The sequence below is a fragment of the Chinchilla lanigera genome, unplaced genomic scaffold (assembly GCF_000276665.1).
Source record: "Chinchilla lanigera isolate Chin_1 unplaced genomic scaffold, ChiLan1.0 scaffold00022, whole genome shotgun sequence".
In the NCBI taxonomy this organism is placed as follows: Eukaryota; Metazoa; Chordata; class Mammalia; order Rodentia; family Chinchillidae; genus Chinchilla; species Chinchilla lanigera.
Genome location: NW_004955423.1, coordinates 2,497,605 through 2,513,471, shown reverse-complemented (window position 1 = coordinate 2,513,471; position 15,867 = coordinate 2,497,605). Strand labels below are relative to the sequence as shown.

At 43.5% G+C, this 15,867-nt stretch overlaps 2 protein-coding genes across 2 annotated transcripts in view; one reads left to right on the top strand and one right to left on the bottom strand.

The window, feature by feature from the left end:
• The window catches only part of LOC106148511 (endogenous retrovirus group K member 113 Pol protein-like), a 5,174-nt gene extending 2,317 nt beyond the window's left edge, over nucleotides 1-2,857 (bottom strand). Inside the window, 4 exon segments of the mRNA XM_013514362.1 lie at nucleotides 5-130; nucleotides 478-1,494; nucleotides 1,620-1,816; nucleotides 2,793-2,857. Coding sequence (XP_013369816.1) covers nucleotides 5-130; nucleotides 478-1,494; nucleotides 1,620-1,816; nucleotides 2,793-2,857 — 1,405 coding nt within the window.
• A 12,091-nt stretch (nucleotides 2,858-14,948) lies between these two features.
• The window catches only part of Brdt (bromodomain, testis-specific), a 64,378-nt gene continuing 63,459 nt past the window's right edge, over nucleotides 14,949-15,867 (top strand). Inside the window, exon 1 of the mRNA XM_005385061.2 lies at nucleotides 14,949-15,085. The gene's annotated coding sequence lies outside the window, so the exon portion shown is untranslated. The remainder of the gene's footprint in view (nucleotides 15,086-15,867) is intronic.

The following is a 15,867-nucleotide window of genomic DNA, read 5'->3' as shown; positions in this document are numbered from 1 at the left end:
TCATATGGCCCCAGGGGCAGAGCAGCCTGCACAGCGGCCTGGACCTGCTGCAGAGCCTGTTCTTGGTCTGGGCCCCACTCAAAACAAGCAGCTTTCCAAGTCACTCAGTAAATGGGCCGGAGTAAGACACCTAATGAGGAATTGTGGGGAAAAGGGGTCCAGAGGTCTGGTTGATGGCCATGGCGGAGGAAGGAGTCTGAGCAAACTCAGACTCCTCGGCAAACCAAGTAAATCGCCCCACCTAGGCTGTCCTGCTCTATCACTCACTTCCGCAACCCCCCTCCCCCCGCCAATAGTACCACCTCCAAACCACGCCCCTAGCCCACCTCCACTGCCACGCCTCTAGCCTGCTCTATAAAACGCCTGGTACTTTCACAATAAAGTAGATCTGCGCCATCAGCCTGTTCTCCGGTGTCTTCTTTTCACTGTGTCGCTGCTTACCACGGGCCCAGGTCCCTCGACCCCAGGAGGTTCAACCTCAAGGAATGTGTTGCCTCCAAAACCCAAAAAGCCCCACTAGGAGCTGTGCCTCTTTTTTGGTTGTAGGGGAAGCCAGATGCAACAACTTATCTTTTACCTTAGAAGGACTATCTCTACATACTCCACACCACTGGACTCCTAGAAACTTCACCGAAGTAGAAGGACCTTGAATTTTTGTTGGATTTATTTCCCATCCCCTGGCTCTCAAATGCTGTACTAACATATCCAGAGTAGCTGCTACATCCTGCTCACTAGGCCCAATCAGCATAACATCATCAATGTAATGGACCAATGTGATATCTCTTGGGAGAGAAAAATGATCAAGATCCCTATGAACTAAGTTGTGACCCAGGGCTGGCGAGTTAATATACTCCTGAGGTAACACAGTGAAGCTATACTGCTGGCCTTGCCAGCTGAAAGAAAATTGTTTCTGATGGTCCTTATGGATAGGTATGGAGAAGAAGGCATTTGCCAAGTCAATAGCTGCATACCAAGTACCAGGAGATGTGTTAATTAGCTCAAGCAAGGAAACCACATCTGGTACTGCAGCTGCAATTGGAGTCACCACTTGATTCAGTTTACAGTAATCTACCGTCATTCTCCAAGACTCATCCATCTTTTGTACAGGCCAAATGGGAGAATTAAAAGGGGATGTGGTGGGGACCACCACCCCTACATCCTTCAACTCCTTGATGGTGGCACTAATCTCTGGAATCCCTCCAGGAATGCGATACTGCTTTTGGTTTACTATTTTACCAGGCAAAGGTAACTCTAAAGGCTTCCATTTGGCCTTCCCAACCATAATAGCCCTCACACTGCAGGTCAGAGAACCAGTGTGAGGATTCTGCCAAGTACTAAGCAAGTCTATCCCAATTATGCATTCTGGAACAGGGGAAATAACTACTGGATGGATTCGAGGACCTACTGGACCCACTGTGAGTTGGACCTTTGCTAAAACTCCATCAATCACCTGACCTCCTTAGGCCCCCACTCGTACTGGAGGGCCACAGTGACATTTTGTTTTGTTTTGTTTTGTTTTGTTTTGGTTTTTCTCCGGTACCAGGAACCGACTCATGACCTTGCACTTGCCAGGCAGGTGCTTTTGCCGCTGAGCTAAATCCCCAGCCTGCCACAGTGACGTTTTGGATCCCCTGGAATCAGTGTTAGTTCAGAGCCAGTGTCCAGTAGTCCTCAAAATGTCTGAGCATTGCCCTTTCCCCAGTGTACAGTCACTCGGGCAAAAGGCCTCAGGTCCCTCTGGGGAAGAATGGGAGAAAGACTGACTGTACAAATTTTCAACATATCAGGAGTCTTCCCCAAGGGGACTCGGCCGCCCCTTCATTCAAGGGGTTCTGGGTCTGTAAACTGGCTCAAATCTGGGAACTGGTTGAGGGGCCGCGATTCCCTGTTACCATAATCTGAAGTAGGCTTCCGTTCATGTGCCCTTAAATTTTTTCGAGTATACAAATCTAGTAAAAATTTTGTAGGCTTCCTATCTATTTCACTTTTGGGAACACCATGGCTAATGCCACTCCTGGTACCAAAATCTGTATCAGTCAGGGTTCACTAGAGGAACAGATATAATACAAGATAAACAAATGTACAAGGAATTACAAGTTTGGCTTACAATGGTCAGCTACAGAGTTGGATGAGGAAGCGTGCAGACCCTCTGCACGCTGGAGATTGAAGAGCCCAGCCCCGGACCTGGAGCTCTCTGCAGTATCCTTGCAAGTCTGTATCAAAAGGCTGATGGGTCTGCGACAGAATGCTGAAGAATCTACGATGAAGGCCGGAGAGCCAACACCAGAAGGCTGATGAGTCCAGATGGAAGCCCAACAGTCTGCACCAGAAGCCAGAAGACGACCAACCTGAAGGCGAAGACCGGAGCTCCTCTGAAGCAGCCAGTCCTTCCTCAATTCCTTTTTAATGCAGTCTACCCGCTCTGGGGAGGTGGGGGTGGTCCTCCACACCCACACCCTCTGCATGCCTGCCTCTTGCACAGGCTCAGGATGAATACAAAGTAAGCACCCTGGACTCCTTCTGAGTTGCATAGTTAACCTTCTACACTTCTCAAATTAACACAATAAACAACATCCCAGAAGGGTGAGGGCGTGTCCTTTTCACCCCAAGAGGCAGAACTGCTGAGTCGCTTAGCCAAACCTCTGGATTCCCCAAGTTGGCACAGTGTATCAACCATAACACAGGTCTTCGTTGACAGCAATTTAAACCTTACATAGTGTGGTGCCCGACAGGCTACCATAACAAAATACCACAGACTGAAGAGCTTGAACAACAGCAATTCATATTCTCACAATTCTGGAGGGTAGAAGTCCAAGATAAAGGTGTTGATTTGGCTCCTTCTGAGGTTTCTGTTCATGTCTTATAGATATTTGTCTTTTTGTTGGGGGCTTACATGGTCCCCTTTTTAATAGAAGCGCTGCTAGTATCCCTTGTGACCCAAGTCTCCCCTTCTTATAAGGACACCAGTCAGATTGGATTAAGGCCCCCCCGACAGCCTCATTTAACTTAAGCCCCTCTCTATAGGCCCTCTCTCCAAATACAGTCACACATTGCTTAATGATGGGGATACATTCTAAGAGATGCACAGTTAAGGGATTTTGTCGTTGCGTGACCATCTTCGAGTGTACTGACCTAAACCTAGATGGTGCAGGTCAGTCACTTAACACGAGCTCTGATGCATACAAGAAATGCGGTACACACAGCAGTGTGAGATTGCTGTCTGTGTAACACGGCACACTGTCTTAAAGTAAATGATTCTTTGTATAAGTAGAAAGAGTACACACAAGTATAGTATAGCAAATACATAAACCAGTAACATGGTCATTTATATCATTCTCCAGTCTTCTGAGCTGTACCGGACTGTACGTGCTATGCTTTTATATGACTGGCTATGCAGGAGTTTGTTTATACCACCACTGCCACAAACACAGGACTAATGCATTACACTATGAAATTAGAGCACCTACAGTAATGTCACTAGGTGACAAGAATTTTTGATCTTCATTATAATTCAGTGGTGTCACCATGTATAGGTGGTCTATTGTTCACCCAAATGTCATCAGGCAGCCCAGGGCTGTACAGACATACTCTGAGGCACTTTGGGTCAGGGCTCTAACATATGAATTTGGAGAAGTGGAACATAATTCAGCCCATAACACCTTCTACTCATTATATTTAGTAAAAGTTACTACCCTGAATAAATGCTGAGTTTTATCAAATACTTTTGTTTTGAGATAAGGTCTTACTATGTTGTCCACGCTGGCCTTGAATGCCAGGAGCCAGGGATGCTCTGGTTAGCCTCTGAGTTAGCTTGGACTACAGGTATGTACCACTGTGCCCAACCAAATACATTTTAAAATCTATCAACTTTATATGTGATTTTTCTCTTTTAATATACCAATGTGACTATAAGTTATTAATTTTATTTGTGCTAGTACTATTTTTTAATCGACTTATTTTCATTTAAAATTTTTTCCTATTGTTTCTTTATGATATCTTCTTATTTTATTGGTACATTTTATATATACATAATGATAACATCCATCATAGGGAATTTGTACCTATATAATATATATGTATATATATATATCTTGCTGCTTCTTTTTTTCCCCATTCCTCTACCCTGCCTTCAACCTTTCTTCCTCTCCTTATTTACAAAAGCTTTGTTTCCATTGTTTGCTTCTATTCTCTTACTTTTTGTCCCCTTTTTCCTTTCCCACTCTCCCTCCCTTGGTCCCCTTCTCATTTGAACATTTCCTTTCCATTTTCCAATGTCTACTATACATTTTGGTCCTTATTTATACTTTTAGTTTCTCACTCCAGAGAGACAATGTGGTATATAGACATGTGCATCTGATATATTTCATTTAAGAGTATGGTCTCAAGGTACACGCATTTAGCTTATCCCTTTTTATGGCAGAGTAGTACTCCATACAATTAAAAAAAATCCACATCTTCTTTATCCATTCATCAGTTGATGGGTATTTGGGCTGTTTCCAAGATTTAGCTATTACTAACTGTGCTACTATAAACATAGGTTTTTATATATTGCTGTGATATGATGCTTTTAATTCTTTTGGGAAGATACCAAGAAGGGGAATAGCTGGGTTCAATCGGACCTCTAGTTTTAGTTTTTTGAGGAACTGATTTCCATGATGGTTGGAAGAGTCTACACTCCCACCAAGGGATTCCTTTATCCCCACAGTCCCATCAGCATTTGTTATTGGTTAATTTCTTGACAATACCCCATTATTTCTGAAGTGAAATAAAATTTCAGCATTGTTTTAACCTGCATCTCTCAAATGAGCAATGATATTGAAATTTTTTTCAGTATTTATTTCTGCATCTTCATTGGAGAAGTGTCCATTCATTTCAGATGCCATTTTTTGCATTGGATCTTTAAATTTGCAGGGTCTGATTTTTTTGAGTTCTTTATTCCAGATAGTAGTCCTTCATCGGAGGAACACATGGTAATTTTTTTTCACTTTGAGGGCTGTCTCTTCACTGTTGGTGGTTTCTTTTACTGTGAAAAAGTTTTTTAATAATATGAGATCCCAGCTGTTGGTTCTTTTGTGATATTTCCTGTGTGATCAAGGTTTTGTTCATAAAGTCTGCCTACACCAATGTCTTCAAGACATTAAAGGTCTATCTTCCAGAAGATTTAGTGTTTCTGTTTTAATATTTAGGTCTTTGATACATTTCAACTTTATTTTAGTGCATGGTCAAAGATATGGGTCTAGTTTTAATCTTCGATACTGGCATATGGAAGCCAGTTTTTCCAGAACCCTTTATTAAAGAGGCTATCTTTCTTCCAGTGAATGTGTCTGGCATCTTTATCAAAGGTAAGGTGGTTGGGTATGTTTAGAGTTGTTTCTGCATCTTCTTACCTGTTCCATTGATCCTTGGGTTGTTTTTTGTAGTACCATGCTGATTTTATCAAAGTAGCTTTGTAGTACAATGTCAAGTCAAGGATTGTGTTGCCCCCCGCTTTACCTTTGTAGCCCAAGATTGCTTTTGATATTCTAGGTCTCTTCTGGTTCCAAATGAATTTTAGGGTTGTGTTCTCTAACTCTGTGAGCTATGATAATGGTACTTTGATTGGGACTGCATTAGGTCAATGAAGCAATGTTGGATATATGGCCATTTTCACTGTATTGGTTCTTCTTACTCACAAGCAAGAAATATCTTTCCATTTTCTGATATCCTCCTCAATCTCCTTTTTCAGAGTATTATAGTTTTCAATGTAGAAGTCTTTTACTTACTTCATTGGATTGATTCCTAGGTATTTCATTTTTCTTGATATTATTGTGAAAGCTGTTGTTTCCCTAATTTCTCTCTTAGTGAGTTTGTTATTTGTGTATAGGAACACTATTGATTTTTGAATGTTGACTTTGTATCCAGCTATGCTACTGAATTTAGTTATTAAATCTAGAAATCTTTTGGTAGAGTTTTGGGGTCTTTGATGTAGAGTACCGTATCATCCACTAATAATGATAATTACACTTCTTCTTTTCCTACCTTTATTCCTTTTATTTCTTTCTCTTGTCTAATTGCTCTGGCCAATATTTCCAGAACTATATTGACTAAGAGTGGTGATAGTGAACATCCTTGTGTTGTTCCTGATTTTAGAATGAAAGCTTTCAGTTTTTGACCATTTAGTATGATATCGGCTGTTGGTTTGTCATAGCTGGCTTAGACTATCTATTACAATTTTTTGTAGGATTTTTTCATGAATGCATGTTGGACTTTGTCAAATGCTTTTTCTGTATCTGTTGAGATGATCATCTGATTTTTGTCCTTGGCTCTGAAATATGGTATATTACATTTATTGATTTGCATCTCTGCATCCCTGGGATGAATCCTACTTGGTCATTGTGTATAATCTTCTTGATGATTTCCTACATTCTATTTGTGAGTATCTTATTGAGGGTTTTTGTGTCTGTATTCATTAGGTAGATCGGTCTGTAGTTGTTTTTTGGTTGGCTCTTTCTCTGGTCTTGTTTTTTCCTTTTTGGCTTTGTTTAAAATTTTATTTAAAGAGAGTGGTAAATAAGAAAAAAAAAAAAAAACAATAGCAGCATACCAGCATCCCAAACAAACCAAAGCAATGACATTTAAAGTGATACAGGGCTTCAAGACAAAATGATATGAATTAACAGTGGTTGTTATATTACATATTGTTATCTTCAACTAACAATTTCTCAGATTACCAGATGTAAGAATGCAAGATTGTTCAAACCATTAAAGAGAACAAGAAAATAATTATTAGATAAAATATCAGAGATAATACAGAGTTTCACTAGACAAGATGGTAGGAATTCACCATGGTAGTTCCATTGCATATTGTTGCCTTCAAATCAGTTACTCAGATTACCATATATAAGCATGCAAAATTGGTCAGAGCATAAAAATTTTAACCATTAACTATTCCTTTCAGTACACCATCAGACATCAGCAGTACAGTTATCACAGCTATTCATATATATATTTATATTTTTCCTTCTTTTTTTTTTTCTTCTTTCCCTCATTCCAGTCATTCCTTCTTTTGAGCAATTTCTTTCCTTTTCCTATTATCTATTGTACATTTTGAGTTTTACTTATTCTTTCAGGTTCCTTACACCAGGGAGACAATATGACATTTACACCTGTGGGTCTGATTTATTTCACTTACGAGTATGGTCTATAGTTGCATCCATTTACCTATAAAAGCCCCAAGTTCTCTTTTTTATAGCTGAGTAATACTCCACTGTATAAAAATACCACATCTTTTTTATCCATTCCTCCAATGATGGACATTTGTATTGTTTCCAAGATTTAGCTATGACAAATTGTGCGGTTATAAACATAGGTGCACATATATGTTTTCAGTTTTTCTGGAAAAATACTCAGAAGGGGAATAGCTGGGTTAAGTAGGACCTCTAAGCCTAGTTTTGTGAAGAATCTCCACACTGATTTCCACAGTGGTTTCACCAAACTACACTTCCATCAGCAGTGGAGAAGTGTTCCTTTTCCCCCACAGCCCCTCCAGCATTTATTATTGGTTGGTTTCTTGATAACAGCCATTCTTTCTAGAGTGAGATGGAATCTCAGTGTTATTTTAATTTGCATTTCTCAAATGACAATGACTTTGAACATTTTTTCATACATTTATTTGCCATTTGTATTTCTTCAGCTAAGAAGTATGTATTCATCTTAGATGCCCATTTTTGGACTGGGTCTTTGAATTTTTGAGGCCTGATTTTTTTTTAATTCTTTATATGTTCTAGATAAAAGTCCTTTGTCTGAGGGACAATTAGCTAAAATTTTTTCCCAATTCAAGGTTTTATTTTTACTCTACTGGTGATTTCTTTCAATGTGACCACTGATTTAATAGAAAAATGCTTTAAAGGACATAACCATACAGTTCACTAGAAAATAAAAACACACATTTTAAACATGTAAAACAAAAGTCAAAGTTATTCTTAATTCTATGATGCTAAGCCACTGAAAGTCCCATTTTAGGATCAGCAACACTGAAGCGTGCTGACGTCCTAGTTCGACAAAGGCCACTATAGATCTAACACTGCTAAGGAACACATGTGCAACAACCTCGGTGGAGGGCAACTTTACCCTACCTCAAAATACAGCATGCACACGTCCGACCCAGATAGTCCACCTGAAGCAATTCATCTTAGAAGTATTTCCCATGGGCTCAAAGCAACGCATGTACCAGGACACTTTTGTAGCACTGTCTGCAAATGGTAAAGATGAGAAGCCACCCGAGTGCGTTCAGTGACAAGAGGCCAATTAGCCAGTCACAGCAACAGGTACAGGGCACAGGCACTGCCAAGGCCAAGGCACACTAGACATGCCAACGGGGGCCCAAGATGAGATTAATGGACCAAGATAGAATGGGAACTGTATGCTTCTGGCAAGCCCAGCACTCAGGAGGCTGAGGCAGGAGGACCACTTCCAGTTCAAGGCCAGCCTGGGCCACAAGTGAGTTTAATGGCAGTCTGAATTAGAGTGAGATCCTATCTCAAAAAAACAAACACCAGGCATAGTGGTGCACGTTTGCAATCCCAGCACTCGGAAGGCTGAGGCAGGCGGATCATTGTGAGTTCAAGACCAGCCTGGGCTACAAAGTGGGCTCAGAGCCATCTTGAACTGCATGGCGAGTCCCAGCCTCAAAAAGACAAAAAAAAAAAAAAAAAAAAAAAAAAGCCAGGCATGGTGGCTAATGTTTGTAATACCAGCACTCAAGAGGCTGAGGCAGTGCGGGCCTGGTGGCACATGCCTGTAATCCCAGCACTTGGGAAACTGAGGCAGGAGGATCGTTGTGAGTTCTAGGCCAGCCTGGACTACAAAGTTAGTTCAAGGCCAGCCTGAACTGCATAGTGAGACCCTGTCTCAAAAAGAAAAAAAAAAAAAAAAAAAAAACATAGAGGTCCTTTGCACCAAGCTACATGTCAATGTTCTTTTTTATTTTTTACTTTTTATTTTGAGACTGGGTCTCTAAATTATCCAGGATAGGCTTGAAACTTTGATCTTCCTGCCTCAGCCTCCCAAAGTGCTGAGATTATATGCATATGCCTCCACATCTGGCATTGGAAGTTTAGTTCAAATTCTATTTCTCTATACATCTCATCAATGCTGTGAGCTCTTTAATAGCCTTTAGTAAATCCCTTTCCTGCTTAACTTAGCTAAAGTAGATTCTGTTTTTGGAATTAGAAACCCTAACAGATGCAGTAGGGTATCTGGGAGGTAACTGGCTGTTGATAGTTTATTTTAAGCACATCACAGATGCCTTTTACATGGGCCTGTTTACAAGACATGCATAGGATATTATGTGACATAATAGTAGTGGAGAAAGAAGGTTATAGCACCCTGTTCCAGCTGCCTCGGAGCCCAGAGCCCTGCCTGCTACTGACTTCCTTGTTTTGCATAAGACCGGCCCTGCTTAGTGGTCCTTACAGTCCTTTGGCATGGCAGTTTGCTATGGGCATAGCCAGGGACACACAGCTTTGATTCCCCAAACCTGAAACCGCCTATCTGGGATTCTAAGATGTTTTTTGAAGTCAACCTTAAATGTCATTCAAAGTGTAAAAATTCCTAGCATGTGTGAGGCCCTGGGTTTGATCCCTATCACTGAAAGACAAAAACACAAACAACCGCTAAAAAGCTGATGAACCAATTCAACACTATATATACATATTTGTTAATAAATTATGGTGAAACAAATGACAGAACTCATTTTTCAGCATAGTGTTGAAGACTTTCCTTTGTAAAAACGTCAGTAACACAACTGATTAAAATAGACTGAAAGGGGGGCTGGGGATTTAGCTCAGCGGCAAAAGCGCCTGCCTGGCAAGCGCAAGGTCGTGAGTTCGGTTCCCGGTATCGGAGAAAAACCAAAAAAAATAATAATAATAATAATAATAAATAAAATAAAATAGACTGAAAGGCAAAAGACTGAAAGGCATACATTTTCCAAATAAATAGCATTAGTAAGTACCTCTTGAGTATTTTATTACCTAATTGTACTTTAGACGGATGACTTGTTTGTTCTGTTATCCTAAGATGTCAGGTTATAACACATCTTCATTTATGATTTGAATTACTTTATTATCTGGTAAATCTTAGGAGAAATAAGTAAAAGTGTCATTGATTCTGACATCTGCAAATTTGTAGTAAATAAATATACAAAGTTGTATGTTTGAGGATATAACTATATGAAAAATTTTAAAACAATTTCCTATGTTTGATATAGTCCAACCCCCCACACACTTTAAAACCACGAATAACTATTTTAAACTTATCATGTGAAGGAATTATCTCTCAAAAATACAGTCACAAGCCAGGTTTGGGGGCTCACACCTTTAACCCCAGTACTCTGGGAGGCTAAGGCAAGAAGATGCCAAGTTTGAGCCCAGCTTGGGCAATTTAGCAACTTTACTGAGACCCTAATTCAAAATTTTAAAAGGGGCTGGGGATGTAGTTCAGTGAGAAAGTCCTGAGTTCAATTTCCAATACTACTCCATCAAAAAGGGAAAGAAAGAAAAGAATAAAAGAAGAAATACAGTGTGATTCCTTATTTGAGGTTCATGGTCATAACTTTAAAGGGAGACCTGCCATCAGCACTGTGTAATAGTCCTTTAGTTATCACATGATATAGGTAGACTTATTAAGAATGTAATTTAAGGGGGCTGGGGATTTAGCTCAGTGGCACAGGCGCCTGCCTGGCAAGCCCAAGGTCCTGAGTTCGATTCCTGGTACTGCAAAAAAAATAAAATAAAAAATAAAAAAAGTAATTTAAAATTTAATAAGTTTAATAAAGGGTGTGACCTTCCAAACCATGAGGAAGCAAGGGGAGTCACAAAGAGTTGAAGGTGATTAAAAGGGATCGGGTATTTCACATTCGAAGGCGCCCTACTCCGCCAGGATAGCGGTCATCTCCCTCCCCTTTTTCTCTACCTTCAAATAAATTATCTGCTTTAATTTTAAACTCTGCTTCTTTGGTTGTTTTACTGATGCTGGTTTTAGCATTGGCAGGAGCGTTATGTTCCAGCAGAGTGGGGCATTTCGTGGCAGGGCACGCCATGGAGTTCATCCCTCTCCAGACTTTACATTAACTGGTGTGCTGGCTGCAAAGGCTACCAAACACCAAGTGATCACGCAGACAAGATCCACCATAAAGGTGTCAGACTTCTACCGAGGGCCACTAGGCAAACCTCGCTGCTGAAAACTCCCATCCGCTGCTCCCCAACTACAACCCCATTCAACTCAAAGAAGCCAGATCAGTCAACGTCCTTTTCCCCAACAGCAGCTGGATGGTTGTCTGAGAGGGGGAAATGTAGAGATGGGGAGGGGAGGCGATAAGGGAAAGAGAAGATGAAAGGAAGGCCTGGCTGGGCTTTGTTAGAATGGAGAGACTTACTAGGGGCGGAGGTCTTTGCCTCTGCAGAATAGGCTCAAGCAGTCAAAAAGACAAAGGCAAAACAAACTACTTAAACCTAAACTATTAGTCCCTAGACCGCCCCCCCCCACACACACACACCCATAATCCTAGTCTCCACTAAGCAACAGGGAAGGTCATGTGACCAGAAGAAGTCCAAGGGGAGGACCAAAGACAGCCGTGGAGCCAATCAGATTCCAGGAGCCTACAAGGGACAAGGATTTCTGTAAGAAGGTGCCCCAGACAAGAACCCACGAGCATTTCACCTCCCAATGCTCCCTACGCATCCGGGGCGGCTGTCCGTCATCTCTCTCCTACTCCCTTTTCTCCACCTTCAAACTGTCTGGACGGTGCCGCTGCAGAGCGGAGCAGAGTTCCCTGGGCCCTTCAGCGACCCCCAGCCCGGTGCTCGGCCACCGTGCTGCGCTCTTTCCTCGTCAGGAAGCACCGGGACCCCACCCGCAAGCCCAAGTACAGCGAGCTGCGGGCTTCCTCTCCAGCGTTTACCTTCCAGCAGCCTCCGGAGGTCGCCAACCCCACGGCCTCCCTGCCTGTGCTCCTCTGGGACGCTGTCTGGTTGTCTCTAGCTCTTTCTTTCTTTCTTCCTTTCTTTCTTGTCTTTTTGAGGCAGGGTCTCGCTATGCAGTTCAGGCTGGCCTTGAACTCACTTGTGTAGCCCAGGCTGGTCTCCAACTCGCAATGATCCTCCTATGCTGGGATTACAGGCGTGCGCCACCACGCCCAGCTTTGTCTCTAGTTTAGCCCTTCGGCTGCTCCTCCCTTCAGCCCCAGGAGAGCCCCAGGGCGGACGAGCTGACATTCCTGTCTCTCGGACAGCGGGAAAGGCTCCTAGCCCGCCTTCACCGGCCACCTCCTTCGTCCTGCTCCGCCTTGACCTCTTCCCTGGAGCCCGAGACCTACGCGGCTTTCCCGGGCTTTAGCCCAAGCACCTGGCTGGGCTCTCCAGTCTTACTGAGCCTTCAACTGCAAATACTGCAGCAAGGAATTCCTCAGCCTGGGCGCCCTCAAGATGCACAGCTGGAGCTGCCCTGCGTGTGTGCCACCTGTGGGAAGGTCTCCTGGCCCTGGTTGCTGCAGCGCGGCATCCGGACCCACACGGGCGAGAAGCCCTGCTGCCCCCACTGCAGCCGCAGCCTTCTTGCTCACCTGCAGACCCTCTCGGACGTGAGGAAGAATCAGGGCAAGCCGGTTCCTGTACCGTAGGCTGCACCAAGAGTCTGGCTGCTCGGGGGTCCCCGCTGTCTCCCACCTCTCCGACCCTCCCCGCAGCCCCTCAACTCCAGAAGGAAGGAACTCGTCCTTCCCACCGTCCCGGAGTTCCTTCTGCGTACCCATCTGGCTGATCCATCCCTTGGGACTCTGGTGAAGCTGCTTTCTGGTTCTGTTCGGTCCGCTCCAGGGCCGGGGGGAGGGATGAGAGAGGTCTTCCTGGCGGCCTTGTGGGAAGCATTCTTGAGCAGGCCTCTGTGTGGGTGTGTGCATCCAGAGCTCTTTGGGTGGAGCTCCCTTGCGCTACAGGACAAAAGCCAACCGACTGGGAAGCTCCCACTCCACTCAGGGGACCCCACACCCTCACCTCCACCTTCCCCAAGGAACCCTCAGGCCACCTTCTTCAAGCTGTGACTATGCCATAACCCACTCGGGGGTGTGTCCTCGGGACAGACTGGAGGAGGTGTCTAACCCTCCAGATGCCCCTGCACCTGAGCAGCTACTTCAGCCTCCTGTTTGCCATGGTGACACCTGTTTCATGGACGATTCAACAGTGTCTCAGAGGGAACTGGGAGGAACGGCCGTCACTTGTCAAGGGCCAAGTGGGGTGCTTTGCCTGACCAGTGTGTCTCCCAGAACTATTTTGAGGGCCTGACAGGTGGGCCTGGGAGGAAGGTGTTTACAGTTTAAAGGTATACTGGTACCTACATTTCTAGCAACATTTTGTATAAGGGGGTGTTTTGTGTAGCTATATACAGTTTATTGATATTCAATAAAGTGTTAATTTATTTTTTAAAAGTCTGCTTTTATTTTAAGAAAAGATTATCACAAAGATAGGGAAAAAGGAAAGAGGATTTTGGACCTGTGAGAGACTGTGACAGCGGTAGGGTGCATGCACTGCTGATCCCTGTGGAGGTAAAGTTCCAGCTTCTCCTCTGGGATGGAAGTCAGAGGAGGAGGGGTTCACTCCACTTCAGTCCCTTGGGGATCCAAAAGGGCAAACAGACACTGCCTGTTCGTGATGGTTCCTCTTAAACCAGAGAATAGGTGTTCTGGGGATTCAGGATGACAAGGAAAATTTGAGGACTTCAGAGGAGATATTCTTTCTAATTCCCAGTTACACCTGTTTACTTTTTTTATTGCTGGCAGAAAATTATTTGTTGTCATATAGTTTTCCCATTCCAGATGCAAAATTAGCTTTCTTTTAGTGTCTTCCAATGTCATTTTGTGATTTTCAAATCTTGACTTACAGAATTAGTGGACAGATTTACAAATTTTCTCAAGGTGATTGTTCTTAAAATTTCAGGTAGTACTAAATAAAATTTATGGCTTCTCTCATACTTGTTAACTATTTCATCTTCCAAAAAATATCAACAGTCTTTATCAGAAATGATTATATTGGCCAGGCACGGTGGTACACACCTATAATCCCACCACTGGAGAGGCTGAAGTAGGAGGATCTCCATGAATTTGAGGCCAGCCTGGATTATATAGACTCTGTCTCAAAAAAACCACAGAAAGACAGACAGACAGAAAGAAAGGAGGGAAGGAAGGAAGAAAGCAAGAAAACAGAAAGAAAGAAAATTCATTATTTACTATATGTGTTTATTCCCTTACAAAGTTGACTCTTCTGTGCTTTAAATTGCATATGAAGTGTAAATGTAATTGTTTCTAATAATATCTCCAATTACATTTGTTTGCAAGCTTATACTTACTGATAAGCATTATACATTTTATTGTCAAAACAACTTAAAAATGAATAGAAATGCAAGAGCTGAAAAGCAAAAATAAATAAATAAAAATATTTTTAAAGGGAAGTGGAGGTGGCCAGCGGACGGTGGAGGAGGCAGTGGGTCGGTAGTAGTGGTGACGGCTGAGACTCTGCCGGGTACAAGCCCTCACCCTGCACCCCCACCCTGTGGCTTCCGCGTGGGCACGGATCCCGGCTGTATCTCCCCACCTCACTCCGCTAACCACGTCCTTCCATGTCTGGCTGGAAAGGCTGCTGAGCCAACCCGCGGTGTACCCACTGGGCGGCGAGTCCGGGATCACTTGTAAGGTCAGAGATTCGGGGAAGCCACGGTACTTAGGAAGTCTCCGTGTCCCCGGATCTTGCCGGCCCCTATGCCTTTGCACAGACTGTGGTACCCTCCACCCCGTGTCTGTGCTGTGTCCCCAGCGTGGCTGACGTTTCCTGATGTGTCTGCTTTCTCTAGGTCACTGGCTAAAGCGTTTCCACCCAGACGCCCCGCCCCCATTGTGTCGCCAGGCTGGGTGCCCCTACTGACCCCTGGTGAAGCCCTGGTCACCAGGAATATTGTTCCCGCCACCTCTAGAACCTGTGAACAGGGACTTGGGTTGTTTTCGGTGCAGTGAGGGCGAAACAGCTGCTTACAATAGACCAAGTTTTCAGGATACAAGGTAAAGAAATTCAAAGAGCCAAAAAGGGGGATTTAATGATAACTAGAAAGTGTTCCTTCCCAGCCGGTGTGATGTCACAAACCTGTAATCCCAGCAGTTCAGCAGGCTGAGGCAGGAAGATGGAAAACTCCTCAGCCTGGCAACTTAGTAACTTAGTCAGATGCTGCCTCAAAATAAATTTTAAAAGAAGGCTACAGATGTAGCTCAAAGGAAAGACCTGGGTTCTAGTGAGGAAAAAAGATATTTTGTTTGTTTGTTTGTTTGTTTAAAGGAAAAGAATTAAAAGGAAGGGCTGGGGTTGTAGTTCAGTGCCAGAGAGTTTTCCTAGCAAGTGTGAGGCCCTGGGATCGATCCTCCGCACGACAAAAACAAAAACAAAAAACAGAAAAGCGGCTAATAATATATTGACACTTACTGCAAGAAAGAAGCCCCCCCCCCCGCCCCCTTTTCCAGATAGGGTCTGTAATTCAGGCTGGCCTTGAACTTACTATGTAGCCCCATCCAGCCTTGAATGCTAACATAAATTCTCTGCACTCCTTCAGTCTCAGCTTCCCGAGTGCTGGGATTACAGATGTGTGCCACCACACTAGGCTCAAAAAAGCTACATCTTTTTTTGAGACAGGGTCTAGCTGTGCAGTTCAGGATGGCCTTGAACTCACTATATAGCCCAGGCTAGCCTCAAACTCACAGCATTCTGTCTGCCTCAGCCTGCCAAATGCTGGGATTATATTGCTGGGATTACAGGTGTGTGCCACCACACCCAGTCAAGAAGCCACATTTTA